Here is a 24,723-nt window from a genome sequence, read left to right as displayed (position 1 = left end):
ATTAAAATTATTATTTAAAATTAAAGAGTAGTTATTGCTTTTGTTCCTCTTTATGAATGCATTTTGATTTTACTTATAGACAAGCTTAGAAAGGTCCTATTTTAAGCAAGTGGTGTATTGAAAGCACAATGGAGAGATTTTGTGTTTGGATGCATTAGACGTTACATGCAAAAGCAGCATGATGTTAAGAAAAAACAGGGATTTTGAATCTAAATATAAAGGTTCTTCTTATCTTATGCCCTCTCTCTCTAAACAAATTTATCTGCACCCTTGACTTAATTCACATTCTTCTCTGGATGATTTCCAGATCGGGGTCTCTAGCTTAGATATCTTTGTTGAACCACAACCAGTCATCTCAAGCACACCTCAAAGCCAACATACAAACCCTGAACTGCAGTGTTCTTGTTCTATAATCTGTTTGTCACCCAGCGTGCCCCATCTTAGGGAATGCTTCTATTATCCTCCTACTTACATAAGACAGAAACCTAAAAAGTAATCCTTGATACCCCTCTTTTTCACTACTCCTCCCCATTCAATCCTGTCATTTTTACTTCTAAATGTTCTGATTCTCTTCATTTTATTATGTCACCACCACCACCTTCTAAGGCTGACTTGCCATTCTCTGACACCTGGACTACTTCTATAGCTCCCTATCTCATCTTCTCTCATCTACTTTTGCTTCCCTCACCAAATCCATGCTTCACTCAGAAACCAGAGGAATCTTTGAAAGATGAAGATCAATTCAAAATATTCTCTCACTGAAAATCATTTATGGCCTTCCTGTTGCTATCAGAATAAAGACCAAGTTGCTTAACATGGTCCTGTTTAGAAGACCTTAACATGATCTTCTAGTTCCATCTGAACATATCTGTTCATCTTATATCACACACTCCTTCCCTGGATTCCAGGCACACTGGCTCTCTTCCCGTTTCTTAAACACAGTTTCCACATTTCATAGATTCCCTCTTCCCAGGAAGCTCTTCTCTTACTCTCCTTTTTCACCAATTCATTCCCACTCATCTTTGATCTGAAATCAAACATAACTTCCTCAGGGAAGAATTTTCCCACTCTGGAGAAAAGATTTGGGTCCTTTATGTTATCATGGAACCACGTGCTTTTCACTCAGAGCTGTTATAACACCTGTTATTTTACATTTATAATTTGGTAGTGGCCTATTTCTCCCCACCTCCAGTAGACTACAACTCCATAAAGGCAAGAGATTATGTATCTTTTTGTTTAATATGCTTGCTTCAGGGCCAAGCATAAGTAGGCCACCAATAAGCACCTATTGAGTGAATGAATAGACAAATTGGGTTTCAATTTCTTCATCTGTAAAATGGGGATCAGTAAAATGGAATTTGTATATGTTGGTAACAATATTAAAGAGATTATTTTATAGGCCGAATCACATAACATACTGTAAAAGAGCTTAATAAGTAAGCTATAAGTCATTATTCCATTGTCAAATATTTATTAAGTTGCTAACTTTTAACATATACATTTTGACAAGTGAATTTAAGCTTACTGAAGCTTACTAGAAATGAAATTGTTCCCATGAATTTATTGATATTTACAATTTGGCACTGAAAAAAGTCTGAAAACTCTGAACTCTCTTAAAAGTATAGTTATGGGGCTTCCCTGGTGGCGCAGTGGTTGAGAGTCCACCTGCCTATGCAGGGGACACGGGTTCGTGCCCCGGTCCAGGAAGATCTCATGTGCCACACAGCAGCTGGGCCCATGAGCCATGGCCGCTGAGCCTGCACGTCCGGAGCCTGTGCTCCGCAACAGGAGAGGCCACGAAAGTGAGAGGCCTGAGTATCGCAAAAAAAAAAAAAAAAAAAAAAAAAAAAAATAAACAAAAAAAAAAAAAAAAAAAAAAAAAAAAAGTATAGTTATGATGAAGAGGATAATGACGATAAGAATGATTGGCAGCATGTACGGAAAGCTCTCATAAGTACTTTATCCTGCAAGGTACATGATGCTTATTACTCCCAAAACTTGTCCAAGGTCATTCAAGTAATAAGTGGCAGAGACAGATATGTTTGATTTCAAAGCTTATATTACCAACCATGAAATATGGAAGCAACTCCAGAAACTCTTCAAAAGTACACAAAGGCAAGATACATATCTTTGGGTTTATGCACTTCTATGTTTTTCATTTTTAGTATATCACCTTGACTCTCCCTTCATGGAGAATACTGAAACTTTCACATTTTTCTCTTCCATATCCATAGTTATCTAAAATCATATTCATATTTTTCCTTCCCTCCCAACTGAGAGGAACAAGTTACTCTCTTCCTCTCCTTGATAAAATTCCCATTTGCATTTTTGGTACAGGTTGTTGGCTGTTGGTGCCATCTCATTTTGTCAGTTCACCCATCCCTGTTTTCTGATCTTCCCTTCATGCATCTTTCATCTCAGTTTTTAAACATGCTTGGAGCTCTTTTATTTCAACAAACATATGAACCCCAAACATCAAAATCATTTTCTTATCTCCTCCAACTTTAGTGATCTTCTTGCCTTTACTAGCAATCCTATTCCAAGAGGCACAATTTATTTTTCTCCATTTCCTCTTCAAGGCCTTGAAGTATGGCATCCAACTTCACTACCCAAATCTGCTCTTTCTTCTATAATTTTTGTCTTGGTTAATGATGTAATTATTTATCATTTACCCAAATCAGAAAGCTCCAAGTCTTCCTTATTTCCTCTCTCTTTTTCACTTTCTTCTGAAATGTTTCTCAGATCTGTTCTGTAAATTTCTACTGATGCCTTGATCAGGCCCAGACTATTTTTCAAGTAGACTATTTCAATACTTGCATCTATCTAATATCCTTGCTCTTATTCTATTCTTTTTTCAGTCCACCCTTCACAATAATTCACAGAATTATCCCTGTATAAAATAAATCTGATTGTATGACTCCCATTCTTAAAATTCCATGGGCTGCAGTAAAGTTAGTTCCTAGTAATTACCTGACTCATGAGGCCCCAAATGACCTAAACTGAACCACTCTTTTCAACCTTGTCTCCCAGTATAATTCCCTTCTAATATTATATTAAATTACTATTCTCTGAACCTCCATAACTGTGACCATGCTAGTCTTTCTTCCTGGAATGCCATTTTCTCTTTTCTCCATTCAGGAAATTCCTATGAATGTTTCAAGTCAGAATTTAATTGCTTTGTGAAGCTTTTCTTACTTTCCTTGAGAGAATTTGCCTCTCTCTTCCTTGGGGGCATACAGCACTTAATACTTTGATTATAGTATAGAGTATATTGTGTGATCTTCAGTTTGAGTCTTTCTCTCTAAACTGTTTAGAGACAGTCATTATGACCTATTCGGCTTCTTTGATTCATTGCATGCCAATTTCCATGTACACATATTTTTGCTCAATAAATAAACAGAAAGGATACACCATCATCCATCACTTGATTACTTAGTCAGATGTGGAAGTTATAACTGTCTACCTTTTCCATATTCTACTCTGCCTGCTTACAATGCTAGTTAAGAATGGCTTTATCATACATTAATTAATCTCTACAATAAAGAATATAGTGGTTTGGTGCAAACATTTTTGTGGAACATTTTTCCAAGGAAACTGATTTTGAAAGCTAAGGCACTGCCTATTAAGTATTGCTCTTTTTCCTGCAAAACAATAATTTCACATCATGTAGGATGGCAAGTTCTGGTACCTCGTCAAATTTTTATTTAAGCTTCTGATGTAATCCTCTGATGCCAATTTAGAGTTACTATTTTTAAATGAATACCTCCCTTGAACTGCCTTCTAATTCCTTGGGTAATTTCTGCTTATTATTAGCAGTTGAATAGTTGCACCTGTGCACCAGGGTTCAAGAAAACAGCAACCATCTGCCAAGAACTACAGACCTTAGCCCTTGGTCTCTGGTATTCTGACGGTACTGCCTTCTCTAATGGAAGTATCAGTACCTGGTGAACACAGTGCTAACACTCAGTCATGGAAATATTAACACCCTATGGCCCACACGAGCTAAATCAAATCTCAACGTGTCTCTGGCTAAAAATAAGCCAAAAGGACGTGGTGAACCTTCAAACAGGATTAAGCAATCAATAATAGCAAAAATTTTCCAAGCTAGTAATGGAGCACACCAGTTCTCAGGAGGTTAAGCCACTGAAAAAATAAGACTATTCAAAGGAGAAAAAATACAGACCTCTGAAGAACTCACCCTGACAACTCACTTAACAAGCATAAACTGTTTGTTCTCAGAGAAGTCAGCTTTTGAATTTAGAGAAGTTGAAAGGTTCATTTCTGGAAACAGCTTGTCCTCAAGTTTATTAATAGTTCAGTTAAACTGAGAGTAGGAGTCATAGGATAAGTACAATGGAAATACTCCAACCTTTTCAGTGACCTGTTTTGATGCATGATAAGGAACTGTTCAATGTGCAAATAAATCCAGTTTCTACTAAGTTCCCTGAATGACGCTTAATAAACAGCTCTCTGCTTTGAAACCAGTCCCTATAACCTCTAAAAATCTGGTTATTCAGAAAAAAAGCAATTACACAGTGAAGTAGAAACATCCAAGCATAAGACAGTAAGTACTGCTATTTACTATAATCAAACTACGTTAGGATAGTTTTATTTACATATTTAGTATGTAAACAAATAGTATGTATTTATGTAGGAAGGCTGTAAGTCATAGTGTTAAGATTGCAAGCTCCAAATCTCTGGATTTAACTCTAGCTCTTTAACTTACTAATGTCAGTTGGGCAACTTAACCCCAGTAAGCCTCCGTTTCCTCAATGGTAAAATTGGAATAATAATAGTATTTGCCTGAAGGTTATTGTAGATAATAAAACGAGGTCGTATTAAGGAGCACTAAGTAAAAATCTGATCTTTATATTTAAAACATTAAGTGAATCAAATAGATGTTCAGCATCTCTTTAAGTAGAGAAGGCTCCTATAAACAGAATTATGCTTAGTTATCAGAAACCAGAATATTGAAGTCCATCTAGTGAATCCTCTTATTTTATAAGCAAGAAAACTAATCAGTATTACAGGCTTCATTCTGACAAAGATTTTTGTAAGAAACATTACATGAACTTAACAAAAAATATTAGTTAACACATTTAAATGTCTTTAAAATAGACCAAGGTACATTTTAATAAAACAATAATAAGTTACCCCCGCTCAAAAAAAACCACCAGTTAGTGCTTTAGAAACTTTAGAAAGTTGTCCCGTAAGAAAATTATGCTTTAGAGATATAGTCATAGTTTTTACCTTTACAACTACTCTTTAAGTATTTTTAATAGTTTTATAGAGATATAAATACCATACAGTTCACTCAGAGTGTACAATGTAATGATTTTTAGCATGTTTCTAGAGTTGTGGAACCATATCACAAAAAGAAACCTCATATCCATTGGCACTCATTCCCTATTTTCCCTCTCCTCTAGCCCTAGGTGATCTCTAATCTACTTTCTGTCTCTATCCATTTGCCTATTCTGGGCATCTCATATATGGATCATACAATATGTGGTCTTTTGTGACTAACTTCTTTTGCTTAGCATGTTTTCAAGGTTCATTCATGTTGTAACATATATTAATATTCGTTCTTTCTTATTATTGAATACTGCTACATTGCATGGATAGACCACATTTTATCTATCCATTCATTAGCTGATGGCCATTTGAGTTGTTTCTACTTTTTGGCTATTATAAATAATGCTGGTCTGAACATTCATGTAGGAGTTTTTGAGTGAACCTGCTTTCTATTTATCTTGAGTATTAACTAGGAGTGGAATTGTTGGGTCATATGGTAACTTGATGTTTCATATTTAACAAACTGCCCCATTTTACATTCCCTTGAGCAATATATGAGATTTGCAATTTCTTCACATCCTTGCCAATGCTTATTGTCTTTTTGATTATAGCTATCCTAGTTAGTGTAAAGTGGTATCTCATTGTGGTTTTCATTTATATTTCCCTAGTGGTTAATGATGTTGAGCATCTTTTCATGTGCTTACTGGGCATTTGTATATATTCTTTGGAGAAATGTTGGATCCTCTGACTATTTATTTATTTAAAAAATATTTATTTATTTGGCTGCGCCTGGTCTTAGTTGCAGCACATGGGATCTTCGTTGCCGTGTGCGGGATCTTTGTTGCGGCACGCGGGATGGTTTAGTTATGGCATGCAAACTCTTAGTTGCGGCATGTGGAATCTAGTTCCCTGACCAGGGATCAAACCCAGGCTCCCTGCATTGGGAGTGGCAGTCTTAGTTACTGGACCACCAGGGAAGTCCTCCTCTGACCATTTAAAAATTGGGTTGTTTATTGTTTTGTTATTGAGTTGTAAGGGTAGTTATATATTCTGAATACAATTCCCTTATTGGATATATGATTTGCTAAACCTCTTACTCTGTGAATTGTTACCTTCACTTTTTTTTTTAACCTTCACATTTTGAGCCAAATTTCGATGAGCTTATCAGTTCAGGAATGACAAAATAATAATTGTGCTAATATTCTAAGTCTTACTTGAGCCAAAAACAACTAGAATTTAGCAAAAAAATTTTGTAGATATTGGCTATTCTTATCTATCTAAATCAGAAAAAGATGTTAGGAGTAAGGTGGAAATGAGAACTTATTTTTTTCCAGAAAGTTCTTGAAACACAAGTATGTACTGTAAATAATTCCAATGAAACCAATCAATTGTTAATTGATTTTCTTATCATAGCATTATTTCATTAATTCATTCACCTGTACAAGGAGATGTAGGAAATAAAGATAATCGATGATTCCCTCAAATAATATAATTTAAATATTAAAATAAAGTAGTATAAATAATCATAATGTATTTTTTATAGTGACTGAGTCAATATTGAGTAATTACTATGTCCCAGGTATTATTAAGCCTTTGAGAAACAGAAACACTATAATGAACTGTTTTGCCTTAACTAGCTCTCAGTCCAACATGGGCAAATTACATGTTTCACATGTTGCATGTAAACACATTGCAATAAAATGTAATTCATAAAGAAACAAAGCACTGTACTAGGAAGATGTGATCAATTTTACTTGGCAAGATCAAGGAAGGATCCACCTATAAGAAGCCTTATAAAAAGGGGCAAAGCTGCAAGCTCAACTAAAAGAAAAATTCTATATCTATCTGTCTGTCTATCTATCTATCTATCTATCTATCTATCTATCTATCTATCTATCTATCTATCTATCATCTATCAAGGAAGAGTGGGCATCTGGGCATGCAGTAATTAATGGAAGACATCAGAAAACTGAAAAAAATATTCAATGTGAGAGGCACAAAACATGTAGGATTTTAAGATAATTTGTAACTTTTTTTTTTTTTTCTTTTTGTGGTACGCGGGCCTCTCACTGTTGTGGCCTCTCCCGTTGCGGAGCACAGGCTCCGGACGCGCAGGCTCAGTGGCCATGGCTCACGGGCCTAGCCGCTCCGCGGCATGTGGGATCCTCCCGGATCAGGGCACGAACCTGTGTCCCCTACATCGGCAGGCGGACTCTCAACCACTGCACCACCAGGGAAGCCCGATAATTTGTAAATTTTGAGCTTGGAAGATTGAGTGGAACCTATTAACGCTTACAAATAATAGAAAAAGAAAACACTTTCTCTCCCTTTCCCATGCTAGAAGTTTTATAAAAGACACAAATTTTAAAATAAACCTAAATAAATCCTTTGAAAAGTCCTTTGTGTCACTTTCTCTCCCTCCTTTCTCCTTCATCAGGATCTTGAGAGAGAATTTAGAATAGAACTGGGTGTCACAATTCTTCTCTGACTCTAGAGATTGCAGACTTTCTTCATGGCATCAGTGAGCTGATGCCATCAAGACAGACTTAAAATATCTCTTCTTGGCTTTGAATATGAAACAGAAGCCAAGGAAGAGCTGCTTCTCCAAACCAGAGCCAGATACCACACTTGTTCCCTCATGCTTCTCCTTAACTAGAAGATGACGTCATTGCCCCACCAGATCCCCTACCCCCATGCATTTTATTCTGAGGGAAGATCTGAAGAATATATAAGGGATAGCTTTTCCTTTTATTCTTGTCATCATCATTGGCTTATTAACTGAAAACCTACTGTAAGCAGGGTATTTTGCCAGGCTTTGCATGTTTCAGTAGTAAAAGATATTGTTTTAATTTTTAAGAACTCTTTTCTTTTGAGAGGGGGACAAGTAGAGAATTTTATTTTTCCCTATTCAATTTTTTTTGTTGTTATTTCTGTAACAGCAAGTAGACTCTCCATTTAAGATACTATGGCCATTAATTATACTTCAAGTTTAGTACAGAAGACACAATTATATTTTAGATTTGTTTAAAATTTATATTCATAGTTTACATTTATCTAAATTTAATATTCATAGCTACTGAAATTGGAAACAAACGGAATTGCTATTGAATTAATCACATAGTCCTACAGCTTTTCTCTTCAAATTTTTCTCATTAGTAATGTCATGCCTGTCACGCAATTCTTACCTGGAAGTCAAAAGTCCAAGTGCCTCCAAAGGGTGAGAAAATTTCCATCTTCTCAAAATGGTATGCATTTCCGAAACAGTTGTTTCATCCCATCCAGGGGCACTACCCAGGACCAAAGGAAGGGAGCAATTTTCATTATTGCAGTAGAGGCGATAAAACCATAAGTATCTTCTCTTTTCCTCAGAGAGTCTGCAAAACCAGATTGGAAACTGTAATTTACTGGAGTTTGCTACACTAACAAATGTTTGCTGTAAATACACAGTACAAAATGTTAGTCTAGTTCTTTGACTTTTATTTTAGTTTATTTTGGAAAACAAGTCCTTTATCTTTTGGGGACAGTTTGATAGGTTATTTTATCAGCTTATTTCCCACTAAATTTATTTTTTTATAGAAAAATAAAATGAAATAAACTTCAGTTCAGATAATTCACATTTATTTTTCCTCACTCTTATGCTTGCTACTTTTTTAAAAAAGTCATTTTGGTTGGCAGAGTCTCTGTCTCTTTTAAGGCAGACCAAGTTTATCTGAATCCTGCAACATGTACTACTTAGAACAAAGTTGCTTAACCATTTACTTTCTTACATTCTTTATAAATTAACTTAGACCCAAGTGGGCCTGTGGAGAAATGGCATATTTTGAAGACCATATTCCTTCATTTCAAAGTAAGTTTCAATCAGAGTTCAGAAAACTTTTTGCTCTGAACTCTAAAAACAAAGATCTCAATTTATCCCTGGATTCTGGCTTTGAAGTCTCAGAGTTTGCTGGAAGTTTGGGGTTAAAATGCCAGTGAATAGGACTTCCTTAAGTGCTCAAGTGTTCCTCTCTGGAGAGTGGTCCCAACAGAAGATTTAAGTCTAGGACAAGGGACATTGATTCACTGACAGTTTACCGTGTTTTGCTTACACTCCAGCAAAAGCATTCAAGACCATGGTTCAGCTGAAGGACAGCATTTCTCACATGACAATGACAGCTTTTCAACACTGTCTCCTCCAAACTGATACTCTGTTGCTCAGCTTAAATTAACTAAAACTCCCAAGCAGGATAATAAGAATTATTGAAAGACTTTAAATATCGATATTTCTCTACAATTTCTTCTGAAGCCATCTTCATCTGCAAAGTGAAAGAACTGGATTATAGAGGATGATTTTTGAGGTGCATTTAGTCTCCTTTTCTGTTTTGTCACTACCTTCCTCACCAGAAAGCCCTGGAAGAAAAAATTCCATAACCAACTTATTTCTATGGTATTAAAACAAGTTATATTTTCCTAACTGAATTCATTTTTTCAATATTGAACAGTGATTTTTTCTCTTTTACCTTCTTTTATTGAAGCATAATTTACATAAAAGAGAATGCATGGCTTCAGTTAATTAAATTTTGCCAAATGCATACATCAAGTAAAAACTACACACTTTTCAAGATATAAAAGTTTTCTTATGCCACCAAAGGCAAGCACTAGTATGATTTCTTTCACTTTAGACTATTACCTATTTTCAAACTTCATATAAATGGAATCATAGAGTAAATATTCTTTTAGTTATAGCTTCTTTCACTCAGTATAATGTTTTTTAAATTACCCATATTGTTGAGTGTATCAGTAGATTATTCCTTTTAATTAATGAGTACTCTTCCTTTGTATGAATATATCACAATTTGCTTATCCTTTTTCATATTTGATGGACATTTGTGTTGTTTCCTGTTTGGGGATATTATGAATAAAGCTGCTGAGAAATTTGTGTGCATGTGTTCATATGGGTATATTTTTCATTTCCCCTAGAAAGTACCAAGGAGGGGAATGACTTGGTTGTATGTCACATTTTTGTTTAACTTTTGAAGAAACTGTCAAACTATTCTCTGAAGTAGTTGTAATATTTCACATTATCATGTGTAGGGTATGGTAGAACCAACTGTACGGCATTCTTGCCCACACTTGATTTTTGCCCATTTAAAAATATTATCCGGCTTCCCTGCTGGCGCAGTGGTTGAGAGTCCGCCTGCTGATGCAGGGGACACGGGTTCGTGCCCCGGTCCGGGAAGATCCCACATGCCGCGGAGATGGCCGCTGAGCCTGCACGTCCGGAGCCTGTGCTCCGCAATGGGAGAGGCCACAACAGTGAGAGGCCCGCGTACCGCAAAAAAAAAAAAAAAAAATTATCCAAGTCTTCAGAGTGTAATTAAAAGCATACTGATCATTTGAAAAGAAATTATACATTCTAACGGGTGTATAATTGTATCTTTATCACTAATTTGGGGAGGACTAGAACAGTCATCTTAACAAAAGGGGTTATTTTAATCAATGACATGATATATCCTTCCATTTACTGAGATTTTCTTTAATTTCTCTTAGCAAAGTTTTGTACTTTTTAATGTAGAGATGTTGATATTGTAAATAGAATTTTGAAAAATAAAATTTATTTTCTATTTTTTACTGGAATACAATTGCATTTTGCACATTAACCTCAAATGCAATGATCTTACATAATCACTCATATGAAAATAGAGTAAGTTTTATTTCTTTCTTTCCAACTTCTATACATTTAACACTTATTTATCTTGCCATAGTGCACTGGCTAGGATTTCCAGTACAACACTGAAGAGGAATATTGAGACAAACATCTTTGCTTTGTTCCCAATTCAGGGGGAAAGCACTCATTCTTGCACCACTTAATACGAGGTTAACTCTAGATTTTTCCATAGATCTAGATTCAATTCAGGAGTTGAAGTCTGAGGAAGTTCCATTCTACTCCTAGTTTTGTGAGTTTTTATCATGAATGGGTGTTGAATTTTGTCAAATTTTTTTTCCAAATATTTCAAGATGGTATGATTTTCCTTGTATATCTTTTTCCATTCTTTTAACTATAATCAAGCTGAATTCTTATTTTAAAATATATGCCTGTAAACAGCATAAAGTTGGATATTACTTTTGTAATGTAGGCTAACAATTTCTGCCTTTTAATTGGGGTTTTTATTAATTTATATTTAACAGAATATTGACATGATTGGGTTTAAATCAAGCATATTGTTATTAATTTTTTTGTCCAAACTATTTCTCCTTTTCTCCTGCTTTCTTTTGGATTTTTTAAAATTTAATTTTTGTCATCTTTTTGACTTTTAAATGTACTCTTAAAATTTGGGGGGGTGTGCTTTCTTTCAAGATTATAATATTCTTTTTTAGCATATCACAGCCAACCACAATTAATGTTACACTACCTTATGTATAAGAATCTTAGAACACTATGCTTTTATTTTTCTATTTCTCATTCTTATTGTAGTTGTACAATTTTATTTTCATATATTGCAAACCCAGCTGTATATTGTGATTTTTGTTTAAACAATTATTTTTTAATAAATTAATAAATGTGTAAAAAATGTGTATTTTTATTATCTACCTACTTTCCCTTTGTGGTGCTTTTCATTTATTCTTGTAGATTTATCACTTCTTTTATCACTTATCACTTCTTTTAGCATGAAATATTTTCTTTAAGATTTCTTATAGTACAGATGAGCTTATAACTAACTCAGCTGTGCTTAGTTGAATATGTTTTAATTTTGCCTTAACTTTTGAAATGTAATTTTACTGGTTATAGAATCTTAAGTTGATGTATTTTCTTTTCCCCTTTCAAAATGCAAGATAATGTTATAATGTCTTTTGGCTTCCATTGCTTCTAATGAGAAATCCTCAGTTAATGAGTAATCTGCTGAATTATAGTTGTTCCCATGGATGCAATTTGTTGATTTTCTCTAATGTGTTAGAAAAAAAATTATCTTTATCTTTAGTTTTCAGAAATTTGACTATAATGTGCTAAGGTGGTGTGTGTGTATGCACATGCACACATGCTTGGGATTTGCTAAGCTTCTTATATCTGTGGGTTGATTTTTTTTTAAATCAAACTTGTAAAATTTTGGCTATTATTTCTTTCAGTTTTTTTTTTTTTTTTAACTTCAATCCCTCTCTTCTCTCCTGTGTGTCCAATACACACATATTATATTACTTGATATTGCCCCACAGGTCACAAGGCTCTATCACTATTTTCAGGTTTTGTTCTTTCTGTACTTCAACACGGATAATTTCTATGGCCCATTCTTCAAGATCACTGTTCTTTTTTTCTTCATTATGCAATCTATTAAGCTTTTCCAGTGATTTTTTTTTAAATTTAGATATTGTTTTTCAGTTCCTAAATTTCCATTTTTCTACTGAGACTTCATTTGTTCACTCATACATATCTTTTTATTTAAATCCATAAAAGTCTTTATAATAGTTATAAAATATTTGGATCTGTTTCTGTAAACTGCTTTGCCCCATCTTGGGCTATGGTTATATATTCCTGACTCTTCCTATGTCTAGCAATTATTGATTGTACACTAAACCTTTAAAATTCTGCATTTTGCTATCTTTTGAGTGTTGAATGTTTCAATTTTTTTAGTAGTCTGTTTAATTACTAGCAGAGCAGCTTGATCCTTTTGAGGCTTGTTTTTACGATTTGTTAGGCTAGGCCAAGTATACTCCTTAATCTTGGCCTAGAGCACACTTACTCCTAATATGCATCTTTCTGATTTCTTTATTGAATGCTGGGGTGTGGTGATCTTTCTCTATTATTACTAGTCAGAATTTCTATGTCTCCCAGCATTGGGCAACCTCTAGAATCTACATTTATTTCACATCTCCCTGTAGCAGTTCTTTTGCAATCCCTACAAAATCTCTATCTGCTCAAGAGTAGCTTAGTACTCAGCTAAATATATAAGGGGACACCAATACATATTTCTGTAGCTCCTAACCTGTACATCTTCCTTTTCTCTACTATTATGCTCTGTAAATTCCAGCTTCCTCAGCATCAATAAACTCCGATCTCTGCCTTTTTTAAAAAATCTCAGCAAGACCTGCATGCTCTTCTTTAATTATATCTCCCAGATCTATGGTACAGAAAATGCCTCTGGGCTGAAAGTCACTTTATTCATGGGTTCACATTAAGGCCTATCTGTTCAATTTCTGAGAGCAGTTGTTTCATATGTATTTTTCTTGTGTCATATTTCTTTAATTCAGGAGGATTAGTCTAGTAATAGGTAATCTTCATGGCTAGAAGTGGAAGCATAACTTCTTTCATACCAAATTATTTTATACCTTATGTTCCAGGATTTTCTTTATATCTGACATATTCTTTTAGCTGTCATCAAGAAGGTGTTTTTCTTAGTTTTACAAATATTATAGGTACATTTTCATTGAATTTCATTGAGTCTGAACTTTCTGACTGATTACATTTGATCAATTTGAAAGAAGGAATAATTAAGTCACCAACTAAATGATAAAATGTGGTATTTTGAAAATGAATTTAATCTGTTTCTAACACAAGTTTTATCACATTGAAGGCTGGTCTCCATCTGTTTTCACAGTCCAGAATGAAATTGTACTCTACTGAGTACTGATAATTGTATTTGAGTGGGTGAAACAGAGGAAAATGTTACTTATTTTATAGTATAAGTTATTCTCTTAAATAGAAACTGAAGTCTAAGACCAGTTAGAAATCACTGGGGTTAATTTAAAAACACAAACCTTTAATATTTAAAGGCAGTTACTGTGCTTATTATTTGTTGGTTTTGATATTTTTTGTTTGAATATTTTAAAATTTCAAAGTATAGTATCTTTTTATATATTAAAAATCTCTCATTACAAATATATTAGCCTCTGATATGTGACACACTTGTTAAATGCAAGGTTTTATATTTTTGATTAAGAAGTATAAAAAGATGCTTCACCTAGTTAAGATGACAATAGTCTAGTATAAGAGTCTTTCAACATTTTCAATCCTTAAGGTAATTTTTATACCAAATTCTATGCAAAGGAACTTTATTCATGATAACATTTATTTTGCACATATTATTTATCAGGCACAGTGTAGAACACTGAAAATGTAGTGATAAACAAGATAGATAGTTCCTTGTTCTCTCAGTTCTTACAAGCTAATAAGAAAAAAACACATTAATAAACAAGGTGATAATAGATTCTGCTAAGTGTGATAACATAAAAGGTAATAAGATAGATTGTAAAGAGAGTAGAACTCCATTAGGTAGAGTGATCAAAGAAGGGCTCTTTGAGAAGATCACAATTAAGTGAAGACCTATAGGGTGAGATGATTCAGTCATGTGAAGAACTAGGAAGCAGTATTTCATGTAGAGGAAACACCAAATAAGAAGGCCTTGAGATGGGAGAGGGAATACAGCACATGTGAAGTATGTGAAGCAAGCGGATGTCACTGGCTTGAAGTGAATGAGGAAAAGTGTAAGACAAGATGAAATTAGAGATCAGGGGAGTAACAAGATTACCCAAAATGGAATGCTTGATCACATTCAACACCTCAGTCTGGACGGTCTCAAACTTATTCCTCCTCCAGAAAATGACTCTAACATCTGCCCAGTTCATCAATTCAAAAACCTTAGATTCTCCATTGACTTAACTTGATTCTTTGGTTTTTTAATTGACTTAACTCCTATTTACTAATAATCATGAAGTCATGTCTTCTCAACTTCCAAATATGCTCCAAATCTAGCCATTACTACCAGTGTCCACTGCCATCTCCCTAGTTCTAGTGACCACGACCTCCTGCCTAAAATATTACATAAGCTACTCTGCTGTACTGCTTGCTTCCACTTACTTCCTCTCCAATCCATTCTTCAACTTGTAGTCAAAAGAATCACTCAAAAAGATTATTCAGATCACATGACTATCCCATTCAAAACCTTTAAATAATTTCTTATTCTTGGAATAAAATGCTTTATTATGTTATATATGTATATCACCATAAATATATGTGTGTGTGTATATATATATATATATACACACACACACACACACACACACACACACACACACACACACACATAAAGAGTTGCTTTCTTAGTTTTATGCTTTTTCCATGTTAGTAATGACCACCATAAGCTGTGGCTTAGATATTACCAAATATTAAAGTCAAATAGTAATTACAAAGAGAGAATTAGTATTCTCTTATAATTCTTCCTGGTCTTTTTTTTTTCCCCAGAGAATTACTGTTTGGCAAAATTTAAGTATTCCTTAGTTACTAATTTAGTGCTATTAAAACATGATTTATTTCTGTTCTTTTTTAATCTGCCATTATAATTAAATTTTGCATTTTCCTGTTTAGTAGGACATTTTCCTGTCCTACTTGAAGGACTGAGCAACGTTTTATCACTGTTAAATGCTGATCTGTATCAGTCTCTGCTTTGTTGTTTTGAACTGAATGATCTCCAATCCTTTTATTTTTCCTTTGACCAAACAAAGTTACTAAATGCCCCAAGGGGAAAAAAAATCTTTAAGAAAACATGAAAAATTACTAATTTATTTCCTAAACATTAGTTGATCATCCAACAGGCATGATTTTAGGAAATGAAAGGAGTTATGTGGGAAGGAAGGTTCACTCTTGAAAGATATGAGTGCTTCTAGTATGACTGCTGGTATCATGAACAGCAGGCAAAATTCCCTCCCAAGAACTGGGTCACTTACAGTAAGGGAGACTGTTTCTGTGAAAGTCTGGCAATATGTTTTAAACATTCTTTTGGTGGTTCTTCAAGATCACTTCTATTCTCTTCAGAATCAAGTTTCATATATTCCCACTCAGTAGCTGGAAAATCAATCTGAAATAAATAAAATGGTTTGCCATGTATCAAACGCCTGAAAAATGCATTATTAATTTAATGATTTCTATCTTATAGAAATTAAAGTAAAATAAATACCCTATATTTTCTGTGCTTTTTTATTATTTAAAAATAATTTTAAAAGAATCATTACACTTTGGACTTGGTGTTTAAATATACATGATATTTGGCAAATCCTCAATTATTTATATAAATGGTATATATATTAGTAGACTGTAACATTATCATAGAAAAAATGAGAAAAATAATAACATATGAACTTTTCATACAGTTAAATGTTACATTTTTGTTTAGTGCTAAAATTACATCCTTTCCAATTTTCATTACTAAGATGTCTTTCTATTATTAAATGATGAAAATTATAGATGGTAATTATACTTTTTTCATATAATCACTTGATAAAATAAAAAGAGTTACTTTATGTTGGTCTTTACTATCTGAAATCTGTAAGTCTGTGAACCACTCTGTGGACATGATAGTGAAATCTTCTCTGGTAAAGATCTGTTTCACGAGTATAAAACCAAATAGAATATTTTTGCTGTGGCTCTATAGTTCAGCTTTATAGACAGAGCTAGAATGAAGGCCTTCTTTTTTCCTGGCTCAACATGCTTTCCACTAAACCATGTTTAAGTGATAATCTGATTCTAGTAAATAAAATGATAGTTAACAAAAAATACAGCTTCCAAGTATGTAAATGAGCTAAATATTTTACTGCCCAAAATATTTGCTTAAGAGTATCATATATTATTTTTCATTTTCATATTAGAAAATCTAAAGAATTTATTTTTCTCTGCTGAACTACCTTAGGTTGTGATCTCAGAGAAAATGGAAGAGTATTATAAGGTAGAATGTGAGATGCAGCTTAATCTATTTGGGCTCTTATTTGAAAAAGTCAGCAATTTTATTCTGTAACCTTTGCAATTTGTTGCAAAATTTGTTTTTGGTATAAATTTATTATAATTATCAGTTATTATTCCAACATGAAAAAAGAACTGAGTAACAGAAATGCTAAACCAAAGCAATATTATAGTAAATTTTGCCTCTTGACAGAAAGAGTAATCTTGATGCCTTGGAGAGAAGTGCCTGCAGTATTAGCATGTTACACTTTACTATTTATGTATCCAAATATTTTAAACACATAAAACAAAAATACTAGAAATAGCATTTAATGAGCTAATTCAATTTTATGCTGGTCCTAAGTAAAGGCAGGGTAGATGAGAAACTAAAGGTAGTAGATGAGAATACAGTAGTAGATGAGAATACAGAAGCTCCCTGTGAACAATCCATAATAAATTCTTTGATATACTTCAATTATGAAATTTTTTTTTCATTTCTGATACATGAATGAGGCCCTATACAAACTGCATATCTTCATATATTATGAAGGCAAACAGTTACTGATTCTTGAGCCACTTATAGAAAAAATTAGGATTTTCCCCAATTGTTTCTTGTTCTAATTTTTCACAAAAGAGAAAATCACCCAAAGTATGTGTTAATGTATTTGCCCAAGAACTCTTTTTTTTTTAAACATCTTTATTGGAATATAACTGGGTTGTCTTTTGGTCTTGTTTATGGTTTCCTTTGCTGTGCAAAGGCTTTTAGGTTTCATTAGGTCCCTTTGTTTATTTTTGTTTTTATTTCCATTTCTGTAAGAGGTGGGTCAAAAAGGATCTTGCTGTGATTTGTCATAGAGTGTTCTGCCTGTGTTTTCCTCTAAGGATTTTATAATGTCTGCCCTTACATTAAGGCCTTTAATCCATTTTGAGTTTATTTTTGTGTATGGTGTTAGGGAGTGTTCTAATTTCATTCTTTTACATCTAGCTGTCCAGTTTTCCCAGCACCACTTATTGAAGAGGCTGTCTTTTCTCCATTGTATATTCTTGCCTCCTCTATCAAAAATAAGGTGGCCATATGTGTGAGGGTTTATCTCTGGGCTTTCTATCCTGTTCCATTGACCTATATTTCTGTTTTTGTGCCAGTACCATACTGTCTTGATTACTGTAGCTTTTTGTATAGTCTGAAGTCAGGGAGCCTGATTCCTCCAGCTCCGTTTTTCTTTCTCAAGATTGCTTTGGCTATTCGGGGTCTTTTGTGTTTCCATACAGACTGTGAAATTTTTTGTTCTAGTTATGTGAAAAATGTCATTGGTAGTTCGATAGGGATTGCACTGAATCTGTAGATTGCTTTGGGTAGTATAGTAATTTTCACAATGTTGATTCTTCCAACCCAAGAACATGGTATATATCTCCATCTGCTTGTATCATCTTTAATTTCTTTCATCAGTGTCTTATAGTTTTCTGCATACAGGTCTTTGGTCTCCTTAGGTAGATTTATACTTGGGTATTTTATTCTTTTTGTTGCAATGGTAAATGGGAGCGTTTCCTTAATTTCTCTTTCACATTTTTCATCATTAGTGTATAGGAATGCGAGAGATTTCTGTGCATTAATTTTGTATCCTGCTACTTCACCAAATTCAGTGATTAGCTCTAGTAGCTTTCTGGTAGCATCTTTAGGATTCTGTATGTATAGTATCATGTCATCTGCAAACAGTGAGAGTTTTACTTCTTTTTTCTGATTTGGATTCCTTTTATTTCTTTTTCTTCTCTGATTGCTGTGGCTAAAACTTCCAAAACTATGTTGAATAATAGTGGTGAGAGTGGACAACCCTGTCTTGTTCCTGATCTTAGAGGAAATAGTTTCAGTTTCTCACCAATGAGAATGATGTTGGCTGTGGGTTTGTTATATATGGCCTTTATTATGTTGAAGTTAAGTTCCCTCTATGCCGATTTTCTGGAAGGTTTTTGTCATAAATGCGAACTGAATTGTGTCAAAAGCATTTTCTGCATCTACTGAGATGATCATATGGTTTTTCTCCTTCAATTTGTCAATATGGTTTATCACATTGATTGATTTGCATATACTGAAGAATCCTTGCATTCCTGGGATGAACCTCACTTCATCATGGTATATGATCCTTTTAATGTGCTGTTGGATTCTGTTTGCTAGTATTTTGTTGAGAATTTTTGCATCTATGTTCTTCAGTGCTACCGGCCTGTTGTTTTCTTTGTGACATCTTTGTCTTGTTTTGGTATCAGGGTAATGGTGGCCGCATAGAATGAGTTTGGGAGTGTTCCCCCCTCTGCTATATCTTGCAAGAGTTTGAGAAGGATAGGTGTTGCTCTTCCCTAATGTTTGATAGAATTCGCCTGTGAAGCCATCTGGTCCTGGGCTTTTGTTTGTTGGAAGATTATTAATCACAGTCTCAATCTCAGTACTTGTGATTGGTCTGTTCGTATTTTCTATTTCTTCCTGGTTCAGTCTCGGAAGATTGTGTATCTTGAAGAAGTTGTCCATTTCTTCCAGGTTTTCCATTTTATTGGCATATAGTTGCTTGCAGTAATCTCTCGTGATCCTTTGTATTTCTGCAGTGTCAGTTGTTACATCTCTTTTTCATTTCTAATTCTGTTGATTTGAGTCTTCTCCCTTTTTTCCTTGATGAGTCTGGCTAATGGTTTATCAATTTTATCTTCTTAAAGAACCAGCTTTTAGTTTTATTGATCTTTGCTATTGTTTCCTTCATTTCTTTTTCATTTATTTCTGATCTGATCTTTATGATTTCTTTCCTTCTGCTAACTTTGTTTTTTTTTTTTTTTTTTGTTCTTCTCTGATTGATTTAGGTGTAAGGTTAGGTTGTTTATCTGAGATGTTTCTTGTTTCTTGCGGTAGGATTGTATTGTTATAAACTTCCGCCTTAGAACTGCTTTTGCTGCATCCTATAGATTTTGGGTCATCGTGTTTTCATTGTCATTTTTTTTCTAGGTATTTTTTGATTTCCTCTTTGATTTATTCAGTGATGTCTTGATTATTTAGTAGTGTATTGTTTAGCCTCCATGTGTTTGTATGTTTTACAGGTTTTTTCCAGTAATTGATACCTAGTCTCATAGCGTTGTGGTCAGAAAAGATACTTGATACGATTTCAATTTTCTTAAATTTACCAAGGCTTGATTTGTGACCCAAGATATGAACTATCCTGGAGAATGGGCAGTAGATGGTGAAGGGAAGACGGTAGATACATTGCAGGCAGGGAATAGTATTCATAAATGCACATAAGGTAAAAGCAGGACAATGCATGTCAGAAACTATAACTCTTTCAGTGTTGCTGGAGCAACACTGTCAGTCAAGGAGTGGCAAGGGAAACAGTGGAGGGGGCTACGTTGTATTGCTCATCCTTAATTCTCTAGGTAGCGCTGAAGAGTATAAATGGGAGAGTGGCAGGTTCAGATTTACATTTTAGAAGGATCACACTTGTGGATTTTGGATTAGAGAATAACAAAACTAAAGCCAAGAAAAAAAACATCTAAACCATTGTAACCTAGGAGGGAACTGTTGAACTAGGGCAGATGAGGTGGGGAATTGTGAGGATAGACATGAGGAACACATGGAGATAAGTTGGCAAAATATATTGTGGACTGAATATGAGTAGCGAGAAAGAAGGAGGAGACAAGTGAAACAGCTCAGTGTATCTGGGGGCATGAACAGACAAAAATAATTCAGGGAGTGAAAGCATTCTGAGAGGATGGTGAGCTCAGTTTGGGATGTGTTATCTTTGAAGCTGTCTACAGAATATCCAGGTGAGAAGCTAGGCAGGCACGTGCTTATATTTGTCTGAAGCTTGTGGTATAAAGGCGTCTGAACTAAAGATACAGACTTAGAAGCGAACCTGCAAGATACTGTAAATAAAACCTTAGGAATGAATGAGACCCAGTAATTCCACTGCTGGGTATACACCCAAGATAAATGAAAACATATGTTCACACACAAATTTGTATATGAATGTTCATAGCAGCACTATTCTTAATAGCCAAAAGGTGGAAACAATCTAAATGCATATCAACTAATAAGTGGAAAAAGTGTGGTATAGCTATATAATGTAATATTATTCAACAATAAAAAAGAAATAAGTACTGATATATGCTTCAAAGTGGATGAATTTTGAAACATTATGCTAAGTAAAATCATCTAGCCACAAAAGAACACACATTGTGTGATTCCATTTATATGAAATGGGCAGAATAGGTGAATCTACAGAGACAGAAAGTACATTAGTAGTTGTTTAGAGTTGGGACTAGGAAGTGATAGCTAAAAGTTATGAGATTTCTTTATAAAAATGAAAATGCTCTAAAGTTGACATTGGTGACATTAGTTGCACACATCTGTGAAAATACTAGAAAACACTGAATTGCACACTTTAAATGGGAGGATTGTATGGTATGTGAAGTATATCTCAATAAAACTTTAATGAAATTATCTCAGGGAGAATATATCTACTGAGAATAGCAATGGGCAGCAGATGGAATCCCTGAGAACTGGCAACAGTGGGGACTAGCAGAAGAAGAGGAGTCTGGAAAGAAGACAGAGAAGGAATAACCAGAGAGAGTGTGAAGAGAAACCTAGGCCAGCAACAGAGGGGAAGAGTGTTCTGTAATGGGGAAGAGACAGTGCCAAAAATTGCAGAGAGCGCTAGTATGAAGAGGAACGAGAACAAGCACTGGATTTGGCAACTAGAAATTAGCGGGTTGCCTGACAATAGTTCAGTGTGGTGAGGACAAATAAACCAAAATATAGTGAATTTAGATATGAATGAGAAGATGAGTAAGTAGAGAAACATAAAACAAAACAAGAGCAACATTAACTAAAACAGCTCTTCTCTTAGGGCTTAAATTATGAGTCACTCTACTAGATTGTATACAGAGAGAGGGAGGAAGTTGAGGGAGATACAGGCTGATGGAATCATATAACAATTTGTCTCCATGTCTGAACTCAGATCTACTTCACTCTATCCACTGCTTCCAGTCAGCAGCACAGCATGAAAAAAACAAGACTGACTTGAAGGAATCAAGTTCTGTAACATATATCCCTTATCATACTGTGGTGGCAACAGTGTGGCAGTAATTGTCCATCTAATATAGATAGTCAGCAAAGTACAGACCTAAAAGAAGTTGGACAGGCATAGTACTGTACAATTCTTTCATTGCACGCAGGTGAAAATAGAAGGTTAAATGACTTGTTCACAGTCATAAAGTTTACTATTAAAGAGCTAAGACTAGACTCCAGATTTCCTAACTCTCAGCCTGACCTCTTTCCGTTGAGACCCACCCTGACTCCTTAACAACACTGGTGGCAGAACTTGCTTCTAATTTCCTTACCATCTCATAATCTTTAGGTTGAAAATTCTGCTCTAAATTTAGGTGTGTGTAATTAGAGTGGTGCTGGTTATTAAGGCTTTTAACTTTAATACCTTAGTAACTCCTATTTTATTTTGTATATTTCATCATCAAGTAAAAACATCTGAGACATTTCCCTCTATGTCTATACCATTTGAAATTATTTTGTAAAAGCAGATAATTTAACGTTTTTGCATACTGCTGAATTATTTCCATGCCCTCTCTCCTTTTTTTGTCAGATAAATTCTGTCATGGCTCCAGGTCTCTGCTTTGAAATCTATGCTGCTGTCGAATGCTCGAAACTTCGCTTCAGATTCCACTTCCAAGATCTGTGTTCCTAAAGCAGCTGTTCCCTTCATCTGAGAAGAATCAAGGCAAGTCTCATCTGATAGTCTCCCTTACATCCTCCACCCCACCGCTGCTGCTAAAGGCCCAGATACTCATAAATTCATATCCACAAAGCTCTGGCAATGGTCAGACTTGGAAGATTTTGGTTAAGCTCAGGTGGTTTGGATCTGGCAAGAAATAGTCTGATAAGAAATGCACTCATCCTCTCAAAGAAAGTAGCTATCCTGTTACGAGGAAACATCTGCTAATCAGTAAGCCATCAATGCTGAGTGTTAGGATGTTGTGCCGAGATCCACCCTGAACAACCACTCCTTTTTATCATAATGTCCATGGATTCGAAGTGGATCTTTGGCTACTGTCTGGTGGCAGGGGGGACATCCTCCATCCTTCAGAGTGAAAGCCACATTTTTATTAGTGTTATTTTTCTTTACCGTTTTTAACATCTTGCTGTCCATTTTGCTAAACTTTGTCCCTCACACCCCTCAACCCAAACCTGGCAATTTTACGCACCTCCGGACTGCACTAGTTTCCTCTAGTGTAGTGATCCTCACTGAAGGCAAATTTACCCCTAGAGATCATCTAACAATATTTCGAGGCATTTCTGATTATCAGAACTGGGGAAGTGCTACTGGCACCTAGTGGGTAAAAGTCAAGGACGCTGCCAAGTATCCTACAATGCACAGGACAGTCCCCACAACAAACTTATCCTGTCTAAAATGTCAATAGTACCGAGGTTGAAAAATCCTATTCTACAGAATGCTGCCCAGTTTTCCCGATGGAGATGGAAAGTCCATATGCCCTGCATTGCCATGTATGGGAGCGTCCATGTTTCAGGTATCTGATGCATCTTATCACTTATAATCATGGAAAAATGAGGAAAGTGAGAAAAAAATTCTCTGAGTAGAAAGGACCAAAGCCTGGAATCATTAACCACCTTTCATTCATGATTAAAAATAGCAGAAAGTAGAGAGCCTTTAAGGAAAAAGAAAGGATTTTTGTTTGCAGTTTCTCCCCCACTATCCAGGTAATTGCTAGTCATTTAGGAAACACACAACAAAAGAAATTTTAAGGAAACATGACACAATGAAGAGGCAGGTGTGAATAAGGTACCAAGTTAATAATATATACTAATGACTGTTTTTAGACAAAGGAAAGAAAAATGAATACGTATAATGAGTAGATTCATGGCAACACTCCATCCCTCTCCTTCATGATTGTGTTTGATACAGAATGGCTTGAAATTGCTATTATGTAAGCTGAGAGAAAAGTGCTTTGAGAATACTGAATGCAAAATAAAAGCAATAGAGATTTTACAAATCCCAGAAGGCTGGAGAAAGAGAAGACTATTAAAATGTGTGATCCTGGAAGAAAATTGTTTCTGTAATTGACAACAAGCTACTTATTAAAGCGCTGTGTGTACTTTAATCTCATAGCCTGACACTTACCTGCAGGGTCACTGGGGATGGCTGACTTATATCCCACACTCCTGGAGCTATCAGTTCTTTGGGAGGCTCACTCTGTAATGTTGTGCTGAATAACATAGACCTGAGAATTGATTTGCTGCAAAAGACAACACATACGGACAGGCAGAAGTCACTTCAAAAGGGAAGCTATTATTATCTATAAATTTCTTTTGGAGTATAAACATAATCAGTCATTTCAGTAGCTTCATTCAGTAGCTAGAAGATAAATACAATATTCCTCAAGCCTAGGTACTGATTAGTGGTTCATTTCTAATATACTGTAGGCATGGCTATGTCCATAGACACCTACATTTATTTTTCACCTAAGAAAATTGTTTCCACAATGGTTTCTAACAGGTAGCATTTACTCTTAATTTCCAACAATGTTGATTACAAGATGGGACTAAGAATCTCAAATTTATATTCTTAGAGTTATGACTCCCTTAAATCAATAAAGATGTTAACTCTTTTTTTTTTTTTTACATCTTTATTGGAGTATAATTGCTTTACAATGGTGTGTTAGTTTCTGCTTTATAACAAAGTGAATCA

General features: G+C 34.7%; 1 protein-coding gene across 2 annotated transcripts in view; it reads right to left on the bottom strand.

Annotated features, from left to right (window-relative positions):
• Positions 1-24,723, bottom strand: part of PIK3C2G (phosphatidylinositol-4-phosphate 3-kinase catalytic subunit type 2 gamma) — a 335,075-nt gene that overhangs the window by 228,152 nt on the left and 82,200 nt on the right. For both annotated transcript variants that reach the window (XM_024733232.1, XM_024733233.1), the window contains 3 exons: positions 24,157-24,271; positions 15,988-16,118; positions 8,478-8,666 (listed from right to left, as the gene is read on the bottom strand). In XM_024733232.1, coding sequence (XP_024589000.1) covers positions 8,478-8,666; positions 15,988-16,118; positions 24,157-24,271 — 435 coding nt within the window. The remainder of the gene's footprint in view (positions 1-8,477; positions 8,667-15,987; positions 16,119-24,156; positions 24,272-24,723) is intronic.

This window comes from Neophocaena asiaeorientalis, unplaced genomic scaffold, assembly GCF_003031525.2.
Source record: "Neophocaena asiaeorientalis asiaeorientalis breed wild unplaced genomic scaffold, Neophocaena_asiaeorientalis_V1.1 scaffold150, whole genome shotgun sequence".
In the NCBI taxonomy this organism is placed as follows: Eukaryota; Metazoa; Chordata; class Mammalia; order Artiodactyla; family Phocoenidae; genus Neophocaena; species Neophocaena asiaeorientalis.
This window is presented reverse-complemented; position numbering and strand designations above follow the sequence as displayed.